Source organism: Scardinius erythrophthalmus (assembly GCF_964197995.2).
Source record: "Scardinius erythrophthalmus genome assembly, chromosome: 4".
NCBI classification, from domain to species: domain Eukaryota; kingdom Metazoa; phylum Chordata; class Actinopteri; order Cypriniformes; family Leuciscidae; genus Scardinius; species Scardinius erythrophthalmus.
In genome coordinates this window covers 23,850,796-23,871,622 of record NC_138224.1, presented here as the reverse complement: position 1 = coordinate 23,871,622, position 20,827 = coordinate 23,850,796, and the positions used below count along the sequence as shown (strand labels likewise).

Here is a 20,827-nt window from a genome sequence, read left to right as displayed (position 1 = left end):
TGGTTGTGTGCTATTCCTAACATAGCTTTATTTTCAATTGAATGTTGGGTTATGTAACATCTTTCTTTTGTTGTTGGTCTTTTTCTTTTCAGGTCTTCCACCAGTATCTGAACTGCACATCCGTCACTCAGATGAGACCTCCCTAAGCGCTCTGTGGACTCATGCCTCTGGCTCATCGTCCCGTAATCGCTACGTCATCCAGCTTTTCCAAAGCAACACGTCTACAGTTATTCAGAGACGCACCTTGAGCCGTGACATGAGAGAGTGCACCTTTAATGTCCTCACGCCTGGTCGCCTGTACGACATTACTGTAACCACCATCACACAGAACATCCATAGTTCTGCTACACTAAAGGGAAGAACATGTAAGGTTCTCTTTCCATTTTCGAAGAAAGATTACTCGTTTAATACTAGAAGTGATAACCGTGTTTACTTTCTGAAGGTCTAGGTTATGTCTGATGAAACTGACGATTTTCTATTTTTTCTTCTTTGGACAATTGTGACAAATGTTAAGACATTTTACAGATTTTCTTGCCTGTACAAAAAAATCTAAAAAGCTAGTTAATGTATTATGAACTAACAACAATTGAAAAACTTATTAACAAAAATATTCAATTTCAACGCATTAACAAATGTTAACAAACAGAACAGTGTTTTTATATTATTATAGGATTTTTTTTTATTTAAAGAATCTAATTGTAATGAAATTGTGTGTTCTCAGTGCCTTTAAAGGTGAATCACCTGAAACTAAGTAACAAGGGAAATACAGACAGTCTGAATGCAAACTGGGAGAAACCACCTGGGGATCTGGATTTCTACCACTTGCTGCTGTTATGGGTCGAACAGACGGTGCACAACATTTCTGTTTCAGCAAACACAACCTCCACCCTGCTCCCATTCCTCAGACCCGGTGCTTTACACAAGTTAATGGTTACCACTGTCAGCGGATCACAGACCTCCAAACTAGCCGAGGCTGAATGCCGTACAGGTACAATTCCTTGTGAAAGTATGTAAAAACCAGTTAGAAACCTGGTTGAAATAAACATTACTCAAAATAATGCAAGTGTTTAAAAGTGTACAAAAACAAGTTTCACACTTTCCATTGTTAAAATGCACTCCATAGGTTATAATGCATTCTCTTGTTGAGCTGGACTGTTGATGCGTTTTTTTAATGCCTATTCTACATTATGTTGAGATTCAGATGCATTCATAATTTTTTTTTCATTAGTTGTTTATTATTAAAAAAAAAATGATTACCACATTATATATTGTAATCCTTTTTTTATGTATTAACCCATATAACAAAAACATATATTTTAATATATTTTGTTTATACGAGTAATTTCAGAATATGCAAAATATGTATTATGTAAAATAAATCGCTAATGTAGATTTTAAAATAGATTTATGTATACATATATTTTTGATACATTTTATTTACTTATATTTCCTCATTTATTTTTTTTTACCATATTTTTTCCACTAATTATTTTCCCACATTAAAATCACAACACCATCTCCGCCAAAACTATTCACAGTTAAATACAAAGGGGATTTGTGGAATTTCAGGAAGCTCTGCATAAAAGCAGCAGGTCATTTTAAACACATCCTGCTGGGCTCAGATGTTCTTTCTATTTTCAGCCAGTGTTTAATGAACTCTTGTGAAGTGACCCAAACAATGGAAGACAGTTGCACAATCTACTGCAGCTAGACACAATACATAATCACATAAAAAAAATCTGTAAAAACATTTCAGTTTATTCAACATGTAATTGTCACATGCACACTTGCTTTTGGAATGTTCTGAGTTGGATTTGAAAGTTTCCTGTGCATTTGGATTTTGAGTTTACCTGGAGATACCTGCATTTCTGTTTATGGAAGTTTGAAGTATGGATTGAAGTTCATGTTGACTGTTTATTGAAAAGATTGTTCTGAGAAACCTATCACTGGCTTTGATTAGATCGATCCAAGGCTGTATTATTTAAGTTTGCTAAAGACTGTTTTAATACTTACCTGTTTACTCACCTCAAACTACTTGGGCCCTATCATACACCCGGCGCAATGTGGCACCAGATGTGACGCAAGTGTTTTTTGCTAGTTTCAGCCCGACACAGGTATCCTTTTCATGTTGTTTAAATAGCAAATGCTTTGTGCGCCCTTTGTGCGCCCATAGGCGAGATGGTCTGAAAACCAGATGAGTTCAGGTGCATTGTTGGCGCGTTGCTAATTTGAGGTAACTGAAATAGACTGCACCATTGACCAACTGAAACCTGGTCTAAAGTCAATGGCGCAGTATTTTTTTAAGGGTAATGCATTTGGCTACTCTTATTACACACACAGAATAAAAATATTAAAAATAAAAGGATTAAAATGTAAAAGATTATTATTGTGTACATAAAGATATGGTGGAATCTGGCTTGTCCCGTAGATGGTCTAACTCGCACACCACGAGGAGATTAGTTTCCTCTCTGGAGAAGTGTTCAGTCTTTCCCCTTGCAAATTCCACCATGTAAATAGCGAATCTGCCATGGCCTGAACACAAATGGCTTTTACAAGGAATGGGAGATGAGACTCTGATTGGTTTATTGCACGTTACGCCCAAAAGACATTTGAAAAAAAAAAAAAAAAACATTTTTCCTATCATTAAACTAGCAAAAGTGGATTCGGACACACCCTAAGTGCACTTGCGCCGTGCGCTTAGATTGTTAAAATAGGGCCCCTTGCCTGTTTCTTCAGTTTTTTGTTAAATGAACACCTTGGGTCATCGCATTTCCCGTGTGTTATGTTATGATATACGGCATATACAGACAAGGCGATACAAGCGTTGCTCCGTTTCTGTTCTTTTTATTAAGAACTGCACAACAGCTAACACAACATGGATGCACTCTGTGTATCGACTCACTCTGTCTACATTATTTACCTTACTAGCTATGCATGTCACAAACAGGTCGTTTTATATATTACTATAAATATCCGAAGCTTTCATTACCCCATTTTTGTGTGTCGTAATGTGTCATTTCCAAGTTTGATTAACATGGCCAGCTATGACTATAAGTTTATTTCTCTAAAAGTGTAACACTCTGACTATAGGATGCTCAAACAAAACATTGATTTGCTTGTTTGTAAAATAAATAAAATAAGTTATGAGAAGCATTTTAAAGTACAGTGAGCACCATTATTCGGCTAACCTATTGATCTATTGATATATTTATTATCTCTCTGTGGTTTTCAGTGCCTGCTGCGGTTTCTGACATCACCGTCACTAACAGTGGTCCAGACTTTCTGAATGTGTCGTGGAAGGCAGCAGAAGGAGATGTGGACAATTACATGGTGGTGTTGAAGTACCAGGAGAAGATCGTACACACACACACTGCATCTAAAGCAACCACAGAGTGTGTATTCAGAAGCCTGGTTTCCGGCCGACTGTACACCATCTCCATCACCACACACAGCGGCAGTTACAGGAACCAAACGTTTATACAGGAGAGAACACGTAAGAAACAATATTAGCTCTGTTTTATCATATCATAGTTATCAGTTCTTAAATCATTTGCATTTGACTGCAAAATGAAATAAATCTAAAGAAATTATGTGAATTTTGACTTTTTTTGTTTCCCCTAAATCTGCATGACAGTAATGAAAATCATCAATGATAAATTAAAAAGTTGAAAATGTATCATTATTTTCCCCACATTGCAATATTAACTTTATGCTAATGAGAACTAAAAGGGCATTAATTATCTTTCCAAGTAGTTTATTTGATAAGTTTAGGCCCGGTTTCACAGACAGGGCTTAGATTAAGCCAGGATTAGGCCTTAGTTCAATTAGGACATTTAAGTATTTTTTTTTATAAATCTGCCTTAGAAAAAAAAAACATCACTGATGTGCATCTTGAGACAAAACAATGGCACTGACACATTTTAAGATGTGTGACCCTGAACCACAAAACCAATCATAAAGGTAATTTTTTTTTAGATTTTAAATGTCATATAAATCATATATGAATAAATAAGCTTCCCATTGATGTATGGTTTGTTATGATATAACAATATTTGACCGAGATACAACTATTATTGCCACAAATATTCCTGTGCGACTTATGACTGGTTATGTCAGTGGAAGTTGCTGGAAACATGCATTTAAGCCTAGTCTGTGAAATCAGGGGTTAATATTAAACTTTATTAAGAACACACACGGTCCAAAAACACTAAACAAAAAAAACTAAATCAAACAGTGTCCACAATATCACATATATACATAGGCTAAGGCTGAATCCCAATTCTCTGTCTTACCCCTTCCCCTTACCCCCTCCCCTTTTGTTTTGCACTTTCACGTGAGAGTAAGGGCTATCCCAATTCTCATTTTGATCAAGGGGTAGGGCTAAGAAGAAGGGGTAGATACCCCTTAAAACCAAGAATTTTCACGAACTTACTTGAAACCAAGGGGTACCCAGAATGCACTGCGCAACCGGCAACAAAGGCGGGCATACCATCAAGAAAGTCTCATTTTCGGCTTAAATGATTGATTGAAAAATTATGACAGTCGTGTTTTGTGCTCTACACAGTCATGTACATTTGCAACCATGTTGTTAACTGAAACGTTTTTAAAAATCACTGGTCTGCTACGCTAGGCTATGCTAACGATACATTGCTGGTTTGCACAATCAGTCCCTCATTTCTCTGACTAATGTCCGGGATTCGGCTTTTGTTTTCTACAGTCGCCATTCATTATGTGCAACGTTTCATTATTTGACACTGACACGTATGTGCCAGCTTTGCAGATCATGTATTCAGCTTCAAACGGATCCCGACTGATACGAAAACACAGGAATTTAAGCAATGCTAAAACGCACATAAACCGATCACTTGTTTCACTTGTTTAGCGTTCATGTACGTTAAACACTACATTCAGGTTCACCGATTTGAATGAATTCAGTCCGATTGAAACAACACTCTGTGCATAATGAATAGCGACGGCAGAAAGCAATATTTAGCAATATTTCAATATTTAAAGCAATAATTTTGGGTGATCCCGAAATCCAGGCGACATGTCCAGGAAAAAGATACGTGCTTTACATATTGTAACGCGTTGTGTTAGGAGGGAAACAAAATATCCTTATATCCAAAATAAGGATAGCTCGCAGCTGAAGTATTCGGCCAGACAGACTCACGGAGGCGATTCACTCGCAATTTATTGACAAATCAAACTCCTGCAACTGTCTGCCACACGCTCCACCTTGCCTTCCACAGCGTCACTCAATAAAACAAAGCAAGAATAATGAGCATCAACACAGAAATGACCCACATACATGGGGTTGTTCGAGTCGCACGGCACAATACCATTACAGTCCGTTCAACAGAGAGCGCGCAGCTCTTAAAAGGGGCATACTTATTTCCACTCGTTACAATATACTGTCCAGTATCACACAGGGACGCCGGAGTATGATGTATGATGTATGATGACGTAACCAAGTGGCGTCTCATTTCATAGGGGTATGTTTTCAACCCTAGCGCTTACCACTCGGTTTCGAGGGACAAGGGCTAGGGGTAAGACGAAGGGGTAGGGGTAGGGGAAGGGGTAAGACAGAGAATTGGGATTCAGCCTTAGGCTAAATCACCAATGGTTCCACATACTGGAGAAGAACCTGACTGAACATAGTGCCGGGTTCATCAGTGTTGAAATTATTTTGGAGAGTCTGATAACCTACACATACATCTGTACATGATATATCGCAGCACAGCAGAACCGATGAGCACGCCAACACTTACAAACATTTGGCTTGCACTGCTCCATCATGGCACCTTCAGCAACAGCCTCATTCCAGCATTATGCTACATTGAGTTTCCGCATGCTGCTCTTTCTGTAATGCGGCCACAAATGGGCGGATCACATAGGGGTACAATATGAGCTAACAAGTGTAGTCTTCACAGATCCTGAGCACATACTAAATTTACGGATCAGCATATTAGCTTGTGCATACATCATACGACACAGTCTGTTAATGTCCCTATCATCAGATAGGTCATCAGTTATTGTCACGCGTAGCTGCAGTAAATTAGCTCACGAAGACAAATGGCTCAAAAGGAAAAAATCATTAATATAATCCACAGATGAACACAGGAGAAGCTCAGGGGAAACCACAACCACATTACATAGACGACACGGAACACAGAACTGAGAAAACGCAGGGCTTAATAACAGACAGCACCTGAGTAACTCAATCAACAACTATGGCAACTGATAAGACAAGGAAAGACTGTCACAGAGAAAACAATGAGGACTGAACCAAAACTCAAAAGTAAACTAAACAGTGCATAACCCTGACAGTTATATAATGTCCTAAGTATTTGGCCTCATCACATACTTTGAGAACAATACCAGACAGAGAGAAGTCAGGAAATGATGGTTCCTGCCTTCCCTACTCCTAACAATCATAATATTACTCTTCTTTGCATTGTATTTACTTTTTACTGTTTTAATGAACAACTTTAATGCTAATCAGAGAATGCTGTTGCAGATTTATCCACAAAATTAGTGTACTCGAATAAGGAGTGAGGGTAACACTTTATTTTACATTGTCCTTTTTACATTTTTACATTTTGCAACTGACCCTCAACCAAATCCTAATCCTACACTAACCCTATAGTGAGTACATGTAGTTAATATTACTCAGTACTTAAATATATAATTACACTGTAACAATGACACCTTAAAATAAAGTGTAACGGAACTGAGTTATATTAATTAACTACATGTACTTGCTATATACTTATGGTCAGGGTTTCGTTTAGGGTTACTTACTTGTAATTATGCATAATTTATTGTTATTACTATAGTAAGTACATGTAGTAATGTGTAACTACGTCCCCTTAAAATAAAGTGTTACCCATTTAATTACCAGAAATGAATATTAAACATTAAAGATGTCATGTGTCGTTTTTTTTTTATGGTAGGCTATTAATATTTTTGAAAATAATGAAATTGCATTATTCCTCTTTCAGAGCCATCTACGGTCCAGAACCCCACTGCCATCCACTCAGCCAGAGATGACTTTCTGAAGGTTTACTGGAATCATGCCTCTGGGGATTATGACTATTATGAAGTGGCGATCGAGTATAACAGCACACGTCTTCAAAATCAAAAGCTCAATAAGACACAAAGTGAGTGTCTGTTCAGTGATTTGGTTCCAGGACGTCTCTACACCGTGACCATCAGCACTTGGAGTGGGCAGTACAACTCAACAATCTCTATACATGGCCGAACATGTGAGTGACTGTTTAAGAATCTCTTTTCCCTATTATAAGGGAACAAGCATTGATGTTTTTGCAAACTCTCATTAAAAATCAATAATATCACTGATCACAAATCAGTCATTTCAACACCACTTAACTTTTGAATCAATATAAAATTAAAGTTTTTTGATATACCAAACTATTTGCATGTATCACATCAATAAATTTGACCTCTAATGTACCACATCTTCACAATGCTTTTTATCTATTGATGGATCTTAGTGTTAATGTCTCTACTGGTGAATGATAAAAAAAAATAATAATAACAATAATTGTGCAAAATAGCAATGATTCAACAATGAGTCAAGGTCATCATATGCAATGCTACAACAAATCAACATATCTGTTCAGTTTACGAATTGTACATTGGTGGTTTTTCCCATAATTGTTCCCCATAATTGAATATTTTATTTAGTCTAATTCTAGATTTTTTGGATCTTAACTTTGTATTGTATGTCTCATCAAGTATTTTATTTTAGGGCACTTAATAAATTTAGGCGGTTTCCATAATTCTTGTTTATCAAGCTTTATTTTTATCATACATCATTTAATTAACAACCAGAGTATGCTTTTGCAGAATTATCTGTGAGAAGCACATGTACAAGGCGCTGTTACAACATTTAATTATTGGAAATTAATTATACAAATAGGGATATTTTTGGTTATTTTAGCTTAATGGACAAAATAATGTTTATGAAAATGAAACATTTAAAGGGGTCCTGCATTTTCAGATCTTTATATTATGTTTCTGAAGATTTGCTTATGAAGTTAGCCAAGTTTTTGCATCAAAAAGTTTAAATATTTGAAAAACAATAATTTTCCATTCTTATTTTCATTCTCACAAACACTTCAATTCAGTTTGGCTATGTGATTGAAAAACTTCACTGCACCCTTATCCACACCCTCCCCTCATTAAGTGTCATGTGTGATTTGATTCAATACTTGGCATTGCCATAGCTTTCAATACAAGATATTTAGAAAAACTCCACATGGCTCCGGGGGGTTAATAAAGGCCTTCTAAATCAAAGCCATGAGTTCTAGCTTCCGGCCAAAGGAACATACACAGTCTACTTGCGTCTAAATCGCAACTTATGATGTCAGAAGTAGCGTAGTGCATCATGGCATAGCGTAAAGTACAGCAGTACGTCGCATTACTCGCATAAGTTGCGCTTTAGACTTAAGTTGTATCCGAATGTTTTTTTGGCCGGAAGCTAGTTATTTTCTTTTACCCAAGAACTAATGGTTCCCCTAGGAACATTTTCCTGGTTGCATTCGCACCGCCGGTAGGAACTCTGAAGTGACGTAAGCCGCATTTGTTGTCTTGACTTTTATTTTGACGGCGCTGAGAACACCAGAGCACACAGTGCTCACTTTCTCCGTGTTCACTAGTTTACGATCTGTCTAACAGTCCTGTCTAATATGTTATTAGATAGAACTGTTAAACATAATTACACAGTATATGACAAGTTATAAACGTATGCCGTGTGGTTGATGTCCAGTGTTGCTAGCTGTGCAGAAATACATTATCATGTTTCTCTTGGTTCCCTCAAAGTTGCGTTGGATTTTCTCTTTAGCGTAAAGGTTAAGAGGTCAATCTATCACTGCTTTCCAGGTTCCTAGAGTTAGTTTCTGGAGTAAATATATAGGCTATAATGGTTGTGTTTACATAGGCTTTTTTTTTAAAAAGGCGGGTGCTGGTGTTTCGCATGCTTTCGGCCAAGCAGCGTTCACTAACGTAACGGATAGTTTAGACCCTACTCTGAAGTAGGAGCTAAATTAGATCCTCCAAAAGGAGTTCCTAGAACTAAAATCATTCCTAGTTCCTGTGGTGGGAACACGCAAAAATTCGGGTACTTCTACCAAAAGTTTTAAGAACTATGAAAATGTTCCTCTGGTGCGAAAGCCCCTAAAGAGTCAATGTGAAATTTGAAAGGCGAGCTAAAAAAAACTACATTCTTATTACATCGTTCAGGCATGTTGTTAAAAATAAACTTCAGTCATGCATTTCTAATAGTTTTGGAAGGATATGCACAGTTTTCAGAGGTGCAGTTTGTCTACATCGAGGGACAGGATAACGTTAGATGGTCTTACTCAACAGCAGCATCACTCTTGTGATTGATTGGACAGACATGAGTTAAGAAGAACACACCTCCTGAATTAACATACACATGTCAGGGGTGTGTAGAGCAAAATCGTTACATCACGAATGGGGTGATTTAAAATCCTTGCATTTCAGAAGGGTGGAAAACAAAAACTCATATTTTAAACTGGGGAGTTACCTTTGAAGTTGAGAAAATCAAACTTGCAGTATGATTTTATTGTGACACATTTTGATTTTCCATTTTATGACCCTTATAAATGACATTGTTTTTCACTTTCTAGTATGAGAACAGATGTAATCAGTGGACCACAATAAAAGTAATCTTATTTCACTCTTGTGTTCTTCAGTCCCGGGAGCTGTGGGTAATTTGTCCCTGACGGAGTGTGGTAGCAGTTTTTTGAGGGTGAAATGGACGTCTGCTCCAGGAGATGTTGATAATTATGAGGTTCAGATTCTCTTCAATGACACGCAGGCGTCACCAGCTGTGAATCTAAACAATACAGTTAGGGAACACCTGTTCTCTACGCTCACACCAGGCCGGCTCTACAAGATGGTGCTGTCTACTCACAGCGGGTCATACCAGCGTGCCGAGATCCTTGAGGGCCGCACAGGTATTGCAAGATTTTTATTGATCATGTACAACTGCTTGAACATAATCTCAAAATGTAAAAAATGTTTTGCTCCAAAATCAAAAGAATAAAGAAAATGAAGAATATTTGTTTTGAATTTGCATTGTGATATAATTGTCATGGATTCAAGTATACTCAGGGTAGTATTTGTTGCACTGCCTTAAATTCATGCTTATTTAAATCATTGTAATACAGTAATTTGTTTATGTAATACAGAAAATAAACAGTGAAGGCACATGTTTTCATTGTTGTTGTTGTTGTTGTTTTATAATTCTTATAAAGAATAAGAATTGTCCATTTTTATTTCATTGTGACTTTAAATGTCCTATTACCTTTGAAGTGTGAAACATTACTTTTGATTATTTTTTAGTTAAACTTTCTCTATAAAAAAAAAATATTATTTTGATGAAATAATTTAGTTTGACTTAAATGTGGAGCAAAAAAGTAATCTGGACATATTTTTGTGAGATTCAGCATAGCATTAAGCAGTGGTTTAATATGTAATTTTTTCACATAATTAAAAACAATTAATTTGTGATAAATTTGACCAGAAGAATCACAGATTTTACACATTACATACACTCAACTAGGTGTTGAACCTGATAGGATTTGAGTCAAGATGCATCATTATCATCATCACCACAGTTGTATATCCTTTGTGTAACAGTTGCATTGTTTTTTTTCCCATCGTGACACCCAGTGCCCAGTCAGGTTCAGAGTGTCCGTCTGAGCGCTGGCACCGTAGACAGCAGTCTCAGAGTCTCTTGGTCTTCTGGTGATGGAGACATGGACTTCTACTCAGTGTCTCTGTTTCAGGAGACACATGTCAAGGTCACCAAACAAGTGCCTAAACACATCACACAGACAGAATTTTACAACCTAGAACCTGGTCAACTTTATTTGGTTACTGTGCAGTCGGTCAGTGGAACTCAGACGAACAACAGCACAACTAGTGGCAGAACCGGTGAGAAACACACATATTAATGGTGGTTTACATGTCAGGACAAGAACTTTTAGTGGAAAGACAACACTTCATGAATTTGATTCATTAAATTATATTGTCAAGTGCTTGAAACCAGAAACTACAGTCTAATGTGTGTGTGCGTGTGTTTCAGACCCCTCCACAGTCATCGGCCTGCGGGCAGATAATGAACTCAGCACACACAGTCTGTTGGTGAGCTGGACGGCAGCTGTGGGTATTTATGATGGATACAGTCTCCAGTTACTTGATGACAGTGACAAAGTGATTGCCAATGCCTCTGTGCGCAACGCCAACAACAGCTACCTGTTTAAGAATTTAACGCCAGGAAGATGGTACAAAGCACACGTTCAGACAATCAGTGGCACAGCCAAAAGCAAGGACGTCACCACTAAGGGACAAACACGTAAGGCACCTTTTGTGTGTTTAAAGTAATGTAAAATAAAAATGTACTTTTACTATTTTTATTTGCTTTAGTAGTGTTTTCACAAGTGATAGTAATAATTGTACTCTTAGTAAGTTATGCAAATGAAAAGTTAAATAGTATTATGAAAGCTAGCTACTGCAAATTAAAAGGTTGAATAGATGAAACACTTATTATCTGTAGTAAAAAGGATGCTTTGTGATTTAGTGTATTGTACTAACATAATTGAAAACATGCTGATATATTAGAAAAAAATGATTTTTTTTATGTTGTGATAGTACTAAGTTTCGAAAATGTGCCACTTGCTTGTGAAAACAGTACAGAAGCAATAAAAAAAAAATAAAAAATTATATATATATATATATATATATATATATATATATATATATATACAGTATATACATATATTCCTGGTCCCATTGTGCATATTTTATCACTGCACATGGTTTTTGTCCATAATAATTTTGTGTTGCATTGTAAGATGCTATGTCTTTGCAATGTGAAAATGTAATGACTTGAACCAAGTTAATTCCACAGATAAAACCAAACCCTAGCATTTAAAGCAACGATATTACAATTGTTAGGGCCAGATTTACTAACAGCTTGTGCCAGATCTTTTGGCATAAAAAAAAAGAATAATGTCAGGATTTACTAAAGACACACAGTGGAAAAATAGCACTAAAAAGGTGTGGACAGAGTTATTTTTGTGGCTGGCCTTATTGCAAATGTATCTGTTAAAGTTTCCCTTTCAGATGCAAAATTTGTGGGAGGAGAGTATTTAAATGAGCCATGCAAGGTGATTTACTAAGGTTTGCGCTAGTCAATTTACTTGTATTGGCACCAGTATTCAACGCCTAAAAAAGCATGTCTTAAACCAGTCATAGTTTGCGCTGCTGTTGGTAGTTTGTGTTGGTCATTATGGAAATGAATGGCCGATATTACATTTTTTATTTTTTTTTTTCATTTTGTGTAAATCACTGTAACAAATTGCTGTAAAATTTACAGCAACTTACTGGCAATTTTGGTTGCCAGTAAGCCTGTAAAATGTAAATAAAATAAAAAAAGTAAATCATAAACTACAATTATACTGTACAATTATACAGCACACCTGTAAAAACAGCAAAACAAGAGCAGCTGTGAATCTCATTTATAGATATAGAGATAACTCATTTCATTTGAGGAAATTGATTGGTCAATTGCCATTAAATATTTATACTGTTAGCTATTTCATTTGAGTCCACTAAGAAAAATACTTGAATGAATTAACTAGAAACATCAATTTAACTAAATCCTACTAGTTAACAACAGCACACATGAATGAGTTGAAGAAATTAACAAAAAGATCATCAATGCATCATAAACTACACAGTTACTGCCTTTAAATAAAGCAACATGCAACATAACATCAGTGTTTCTCTGCTCATCCTGGACTGAAGCACAGGCTCTACTCTTCAGCACAATGGTGACCCTTGAAACTCAACAGAAACCCTTTAAATCCCAACAGAACATTAAACACTAACAGATCTTCACTATATCACTATATATTATGTGCAAAAACACATAAAATCACATAAAGTTACTGTAAACAACTGATTTCCTGCCATGATTATGACAGAAATAAAGTCAGTCTGGTTAGTAATAAGTGAAGATGGTAATGCTGTTTGTGGAGTTGTTTAATCCTCTTCTGATGAGATCGTGAGAGATTTAATGTCTTTTATCTTCAGTTGAATTCCTCTAAAGCTGTGGCTGAAGTCAGTAGTTTACTGTCAAATTGATGTCAAATTTACTAAACAGAATAAGTTATTTTCTGTGAATGTATTTATGTGAACATAAATGTGAAATGTGAATATATATTTATGTGAATGACTACTCAGGAGAGTACATGTTGAAATGAAGTGTTATTTTATGTTTTTGCACATAATGATACAGTGAAAATCTGTTTAATGTGTTTAATGTTCCCTTTCGTGGTCACTCCGAGTTACGTCGGATGACGACGATTGGGGTTTCGCTTAGAAGCCTATCACCTTCGAGTATATAAAACGAGCCAATGGCAATGAAATGCCATGGGTCTGCGGAATTTGCATAGCGTATCTCCGCCCACCGCAGGGGGTATATAAGGAAGTACGCTGCAATATGCAGATATGTTTTCGCTTCGGAGCCAAGTTCAGTACTTCACTCCACAAGCCTTTTGAGTGTCATCTAAAATCTCTTCGAGACGAGCGGCTCTTCAGTGTGTTTGTGTGACGGCGCTTTCCAGCGAGATCGCATTTCCTGCTGCTGATTTGTGCAGTAATCTGCCGACAGTGAGTGTGTTTCTCCCTGGGCGCTTCAGCACTCTGCTGAGCTTTTCCACTCTCTAAAAGAGCTGCACGCGGCACGTCTTTTTCAAGACGGTTCGCCCGTGTATTTTCTGGATGTGTGTGCGCACTGTGCGGTCATCTGCCTAACGGTCGCGAGCGCTGTTTTGCGTGTTGGGCTTAATCACACTTGGCAGCGCTCGTTGATGAGTCATGTTTTCATTGCAAAAAAAAGAAACTAAAAAAAAGAAAAAGAAGGGAACATGACCATCGCGATGTTTATAGATCAAGACTCAATGATCTCCATGTGAGTAGAGTCCCCTCTGCCAAACCCCAATTTATCTCTTCCTCGAGAAGGGATACTTTGGCTGGTGGCCAGGGTGATCTGAGGGTTTGGTGTGGCACAACAACCGACGAGTCAATTCCTCGGGCCACACCCCCCTCCACATCGCAGACCATGCTCTCACAGCATCACAAGGTGGGCTTGATTCCTCTGGAAATGAAGTTTCGACTGCGTTGCCTCCCACGGGAGTGCCATCGTTGCCGGGACCGATCCAGAGCTGTCAGCCATGCTTTCCCGGGCAGCTGAAAGCATCGGCTGGAGTGGCCCCGCCCTCCCCCCGAGCGCTGTAAGCTTCTCCCGGACGTGCATCGGGACGCCTGCGCTGCGCGAGACTCCACGTGACTTTCACGGCTCGCGGGTGTCCTCCGCCTTCGCTGCTTTCGATCGCACGGTGATCATGGTCTGTATGTTCCTCGTCAGTATCGTGGCACGGTCATGCAGTACTGTGTGTCGCCTGCGCCTTCGATGCAGTGCTGTCCCGGGAGTTCTGTCGAACCGGCCGCAGTGGAACGCTAGTCCTTCCCTGGCCAACCCTGGCAGAACGCGGAAAATTTTAACCACGCCCCTATGCTGGGACGCTATACCTCCCATGCCCGGCCTGGTTGTTCCGCCGCGCACACTACTGACCTCGCTCTCGGGCGACATCGGTACCTGCGTGTTCCTGGGTCAGGTGATGTCCACTATGTGGTCCAGACATGGGCTTAGCCAGGTTGATGTGGTAGGGTCTGAGAATTAATTTTCTCAGCTCCCCCATGTCCCAGGCTGAGCTCTTTGGCGGTGTGGCTTCGGCCACCTGAAGCAGACTCAGGTTCTGTACCGATGGTCATCCATCCGTGCGGTCTCCTTAGTCTTCTTCCCGCCAAGGCCCCCTCCATGCGGCTGCTCCCCTCGGGCCTTCACCAGCTCTGAGTAGGAGGAAGTCGCAGGAGGGTGGCGCTGCCCGTCTCCGCCCCTTAGACTGCCACGTCAGTCTAAGCAGCACCCTTGAGGCGGGCAGCCTGGTCGGCGGTGGGGTTGAGGACTGCGCCCAACAGTCTTCGATCGCTCCAGAAGCGGACTGAGGCTATGCACTGACGGTCATCCGTTGGTGTGGTCTGCTTAGTCCGCTTCCCGCCGACGCCACCTCCATGCGGCTCCTTCCCTCGAGCCTTCACCGGTCCGAGCACGAGGAGGTCGCTGGAGGCTGGCACCGCCTGTCTCTGCCCCTTAGCCGGCTAACACCTGGCTAAGCAGCACTCCTGAGATGGGCAGCTTGGAGTTAGGGCTCAGTTCTTCGGGGAGTTGGGAGCAGGACCACTCCTTCCCCCAGTGGAGGGCTGGGGGAGAATCTTGTTCTAAAGAACTGATGCTCTTTCTCTGAGCTTTAAGAGGCAGTGGATGACAGCACGCGCCGCCCACGGGCCACGCTCCTCTCATCCCCCCTCTGTCGCCAGACCCCTGCCAGAGCACGCCCCCGTGGGACGCGCGCCCTCCCCTGGCCTCCTCTGGCAGGATGCGGTTTATGACCGTGCCCCCGCACAGGGCCGCTATGCCACCCTCGCCGGTGCCGGTCATTCCGCCACGCTGCCCCACCGACGGTACGTCTGTGGTTCGTATGACCCCGCTGGTGCACTTTCTGGAGGCCTGGCTAGAGCTTCCCAGACTGTCCCGCTGGGTCGCGAGAACCATTAGATTCGGCTACGCGATTCAGTTCGCGATATCTCCTCCCCGCTTCAGGGGAGTCCGCTTCACTATGGTCGGGGGCAATGCCCCTGTCATGAGAGCGGAGGTCGCCACCCTACTGGCGAAGGGTGCGATCGAGATTGTCCCTCCAGCCGAGATGAAGTCCGGCTTCTACAGCCCCTACTTCATTGTACCCAAGAAGTCCGGTGGGTTACGGCCAATCCTCGACCTGCGCGTCTTGAACCGCTCCCTTCACAGGCTGCCGTTCAAGATGTTAACGGCCAAACACATCCTCCAGTGTGTACGGCCGCAGGATTGGTTTGCAGCGATCGACCTGAAGGACGCCTACTTCCATGTCTCCATTTTACCGCGACACAGACCGTTTCTACGGTTTGCTTTCGAGGGGCAGGCATACCAGTACGCGGTTCTCCCTTTCGGGCTAGCCCTGTCTCCTCGCATCTTTACGAAGGTCGTCGAGGCAGCCCTTGTTCCCCTCCGGGAACACGGGGTTCGCATCCTGAACTATCTCGACGACTGGCTAATCCTAGCTCACTCTCGAGACCAGGTTTGCGAACACAGGGACTTAGTGCTCCGGCACCTAGCTCGTCTGGGCCTTCGGGTCAACTGGGAGAAGAGCAAACTCTGCCCCGTGCAGAGGATCTCTTTTCTCGGTATGGAGATCGACTCGGTCGCCATGTGCGCGCAGCTTACGAGCGAGCGCGCGCAGTCACTGCTGACTTGTCTTCGTCAGTTCGAGGGCAAGAGTGCGGTTCCACTGAAACTTTTTCAGAGGCTCCTGGGGCATATGGCATCCGCAGCCGCAGTAACGCCGCTGGGATTGCTTCATATGAGACCGCTTCAGCTTTGGCTTCGCGATCGAGTCCCGAGGTGGGCATGGCAACACGGCACGCTCCAAGTCCCAGTGACTCCAGCCTGCCGTCAGACCTTCACCCCGTGGGCGAACCTCAATTTTCTACGGGCCGGAGTGCCCTTAGAACGAGTTTCCCGGCATGTTGTTGTATCAACAGATGCCTCCAACACGGGCTGGGGCGCCATGTGCAATGGTCATGCTGCCGCGGGCTCCTGGACAGGACCCCAGCGCCTTTGGCATGTCTATTGCCTCGAGTTGCTGGCTGTACGTCTCGCCCTGCACCGCTTCCGGGCGTTGCTCAGGGGTCAGCACGTACTGTTCCGATCAGACAATACCGCAACAGTAGCGTACATCAACCATCAAGGTGGTCTACGCTCCCGCCGTATGTCGCAACTCGCTCGCCACCTCCTCATATGGAGTCAGAAGCATCTGAGGTCGCTTCGAGCCATTTATATCCCGGGACACCTGAACCAGGCGGCCGACGAGCTGTCTCGAGTTCGGCCTCTCGCTGGAGAATGGCGACTCCATCCCCGGACGGTTCAGCTGATTTGGGATCAGTTCGGCGACGCACAGGTAGACCTGTTTGCCTCCCACGACTCGTCCCACTGCGACCTGTTTTATTCCCTGACCGAGGGCACGCTCGGCACGGATGCACTGGCGCACAGCTGGCCGCGGGGCCTACGCAAATATGCGTTTCCCCCAGTGAGCCTCCTTGCGCAGACCTTGCGCAAGATCAGGGAGGACGAGGAGCAGGTCACTTTGGTTGCCCCGTATTGGCCCAACCGGACCTGGTTCTCCGAACTAGTACTCCTCGCGACAGCACCTCCCTGGCCAATTCCTCTGAGGAAGGACCTCCTTTCTCAGGGACGGGGCACCTTATGGCACCCTCGTCCCGATCTTTGGAACCTCCACGTGTGGCTCCTGGACGGGACAAGGCAGGTTTGAGTACCCTACCACCTGCGGTGGTGGCTACCATCACTTCCGCTAGAGCATCGTCCACGAGACATGCCTATGCGTTGAAGTGGAACCTCTTCGTCAACTGGTGTTCTTCTAAACATCAAGAACCCACGAGATGCCCCATCAGTGTCGTGCTTTCCTTCCTGCAAGAAGGGTTGGAGCGAAGGCTGTCTCCCTCCACCCTGAAAGTGTATGTGGCCGCCATTGCCGCCCATCACGAAGCAGTCGATGGTAAGTCTCTGGGAAAGCACGACCTGATCGTCAGGTTCCTGAGGGGAGCCAGGAGACTAAATCCTCCTCGTCCGCCCCTCGTTCCCTCTTGGGACCTCTCAGTGGTTCTAACTGCCCTGCAGAGCGCTCCATTTGAGCCTTTGCAATCAGTGGAGCTTAAGTTCCTGTCAATGAAGACAGCGCTCCTGGTTGCATTGGCCTCCATCAAGAGGGTAGGGGACCTGCAGGCATTTTCGGTTGACGAAGCGTGCCTGGAATTCGGGCCGGCTGACTCTCACGTGATCCTGAGACCCCGGCTTGGATATGTGCCCAAGGTTCCTACCACACCCTTTCGAGACCAGGTAGTGAACCTGCAAGCGCTGCCCTTGGAGGAGGCAGACCCAGCCTTGGCACTGCTCTGTCCAGTACGCGCCCTCCGTGCTTATGTAGACAGAACGCGGTGTTTCAGGACCTCAGACCAGCTCTTTGTCTGTCATGGTGGGAAGCTGAAGGGAAAGGCTCTCTCAAAGCAAAGGTTATCACACTGGATAGTGGATACCATTGCGTTGGCATACCAGCAGCAAGGTCGTCCGTGCCCCCTTGGTGTGAAAGCCCACTCCACACGTAGTGTGGCTTCCTCTTGGGCTCTAGCGCATGGCGCCTCGCTAACAGACATTTGTAGAGCTGCAGGCTGGGCGACACCCAACACATTCGCGAGATTTTATAATCTCCGAGTAGAGCCAGTTTCTTCTCATGTACTCGCTTCAACCAGCCGGTGCTAGATTCTGCTCAGGTGTCTTCGCTTGCTCGCCATTCCCCTCCACGGACGGGATACGTGCGATATTTTCCTCAGGTGAGTCTGATAAGCTCTGAGTTCCTCCAGCACTGCTTATGTCAACGCCTGAGTTATGCCAAAATTCCATACTCAGCTTTTGCGCTTGACTAGGTGCCACCATGTGCATGGTCCCCCCTCTGGGCGACCCCCACATGTGTATCCGCTGTAAGTCTCCTTGTGAGCGTGTGTCTTTCCCTTGGCAAGCCACCTTGCCACCCCTGGGGTTTAAAATTCCACCTGCGGCTGGACACCTCAGTGATCTTCCATATGCAGCCTCTGGCCATATGTGTATTCTAAGTCCCCCCCATCAATGGCTGGGCATGATTGCATATTTCTCTCTGGAGATATGCTTCCCAGTGTACCTTGGTATCCCTGTGTTAAGTAGGACTCCTTCGTTCGTGCTAGTCTCACAACAGGGAGCTCAGACTTACGCAGGGCACTGGAAGACAGCCGAGGTGGCGTGATTAGACTGGAACCCCAATCGTCGTCATCCGACGTAACTCGGAGTGACCACGAAAGGGAACGTCTCGGTTACGGATGTAACCCTCGTTCCCTGAGTGGGAACGGAGACGTTACGTCTTCCTGCCACTTCCGCTGTACCGCTGAAAAACGCCTGAGTTCAGTCTCGGCTCCTCAGCGAAGACATATCTGCATATTGCAGCGTACTTCCTTATATACCCCCTGCGGTGGGCGGAGATACGCTATGCAAATTCCGCAGACCCATGGCATTTCATTGCCATTGGCTCGTTTTATATACTCGAAGGTGATAGGCTTCTAAGCGAAACCCCAATCGTCGTCATCCGACGTAACGTCTCCGTTCCCACTCAGGGAACGAGGGTTACATCCGTAACCGAGACGTTCTGTTGGGATTTAAAGCGTTTCTGTTGGGTCACCATTGTGCTGGAGAGTAGAGCCTGTGCTTCAGTCCAGGATGAGCAGAGAAACACTGATGTTATGCTGCATGTTGCTTTATTTAAAAGCAGTGATTGTGTAGTTGCTGATGCATTGATGATCTTTTTGTTTAGTTTTTCGTCTCATGCATGTGTGCTGTTGTTAACTAACAGTTATCTGCAAGAGGATTGAGTTAAATTGATGTTTTGTTAACTAATTTTAAAATTATTTTTTCTTTTTTAGAAACATTCTTGTTTTAGTGGACTAAAATGAAGATCACAGTATAAATATGAAATGGCAATTGACCAACTTTCAACTTTCAACTTAACCAGTTTCCTCAAATGAAATGAGTTTACACAGGTTTTAATTCATACTGTAAAGATTACAGTAAAGAACTGTAAATTCACAGCTGCTCTTGTTTTGCTGCTTTTACAGGTGTGCTGTATTTTTACAGTTTAATTGTAGTTGATGTTTTACGGTAATATTGTAAAATTTACAGGCTTACTAACAACCAAAATTGCCAGTAAGTTGCTGTAAATTTTACAGTAATTTTTTTACAGTGTACATAAAACAGCAAAGGTAATCTAAATGTAACAAAATGAAAAACGAGCATGCACAATTGATAATAATATACAAATACACACATACACACACTTATATAAATACAAACTAACACAGAAAAAAGAGATTCTAAGTCTTTACCGATCAATGATGTCAAGACAGTTTACAAAACCTGTTCTCCAAATCTCCTCAGGTCCAGCAGCAGTGACCGGACTACACATATGTTCCAACACAAGCAGCGAGCTTTCATTCTGCTGGGCTGCAGCAGAGGGCCAAGTGGATGGGTATGATCTTGATCTGTACGATCAGGACAAGACCCTACAGTCTCAAAGGAAACTGGGAAAAGATGCTCTGAACTGGTCCTTCACACACCTGTTGTCAGGAATGCTGTATAAGATGATGATCCTCAGCAGGAGTGGGAAGCTGAGCAGTCAGTCATCTATATGGGCACGTACAGGTGAATACTGAAGCTCTTCTCAATATTAATGAATTATGAATGTTTCCTAGTTAAAATGCTTCACAACATTTCCTTGCTCTCCCCAAAAAACTCTCTGTCACTCTTCATAGGTGTCAGAAACTTGAATGAGTTTTTTTTAGGGACTTTATTACCTTCATTATAGCCTAAGTTTAGCACTTCAGTCAGTAGTTATAACCCCATAAGTGGATCAAATATATTATTAGACTATTACAAGAACTAAAATTAGAACTAAAATATATTTCTTTAACAAAAGTAAAACCTTTTTAAAAGAATTAAAAAATCGTAAACTGTAAATGT

The 20,827-nt window shown here is 42.3% G+C and overlaps 1 protein-coding gene across 1 annotated transcript in view; it reads left to right on the top strand.

Annotated features, from left to right (window-relative positions):
* Positions 1-20,827, top strand: part of ptprb (protein tyrosine phosphatase receptor type b) — a 63,087-nt gene that overhangs the window by 15,643 nt on the left and 26,617 nt on the right. The window contains exons 5-12 of the mRNA XM_081363552.1: positions 93-365; positions 722-988; positions 3,233-3,493; positions 7,002-7,265; positions 9,741-10,004; positions 10,723-10,986; positions 11,138-11,407; positions 20,246-20,509. Coding sequence (XP_081219678.1) covers positions 93-365; positions 722-988; positions 3,233-3,493; positions 7,002-7,265; positions 9,741-10,004; positions 10,723-10,986; positions 11,138-11,407; positions 20,246-20,509 — 2,127 coding nt within the window. The remainder of the gene's footprint in view (positions 1-92; positions 366-721; positions 989-3,232; positions 3,494-7,001; positions 7,266-9,740; positions 10,005-10,722; positions 10,987-11,137; positions 11,408-20,245; positions 20,510-20,827) is intronic.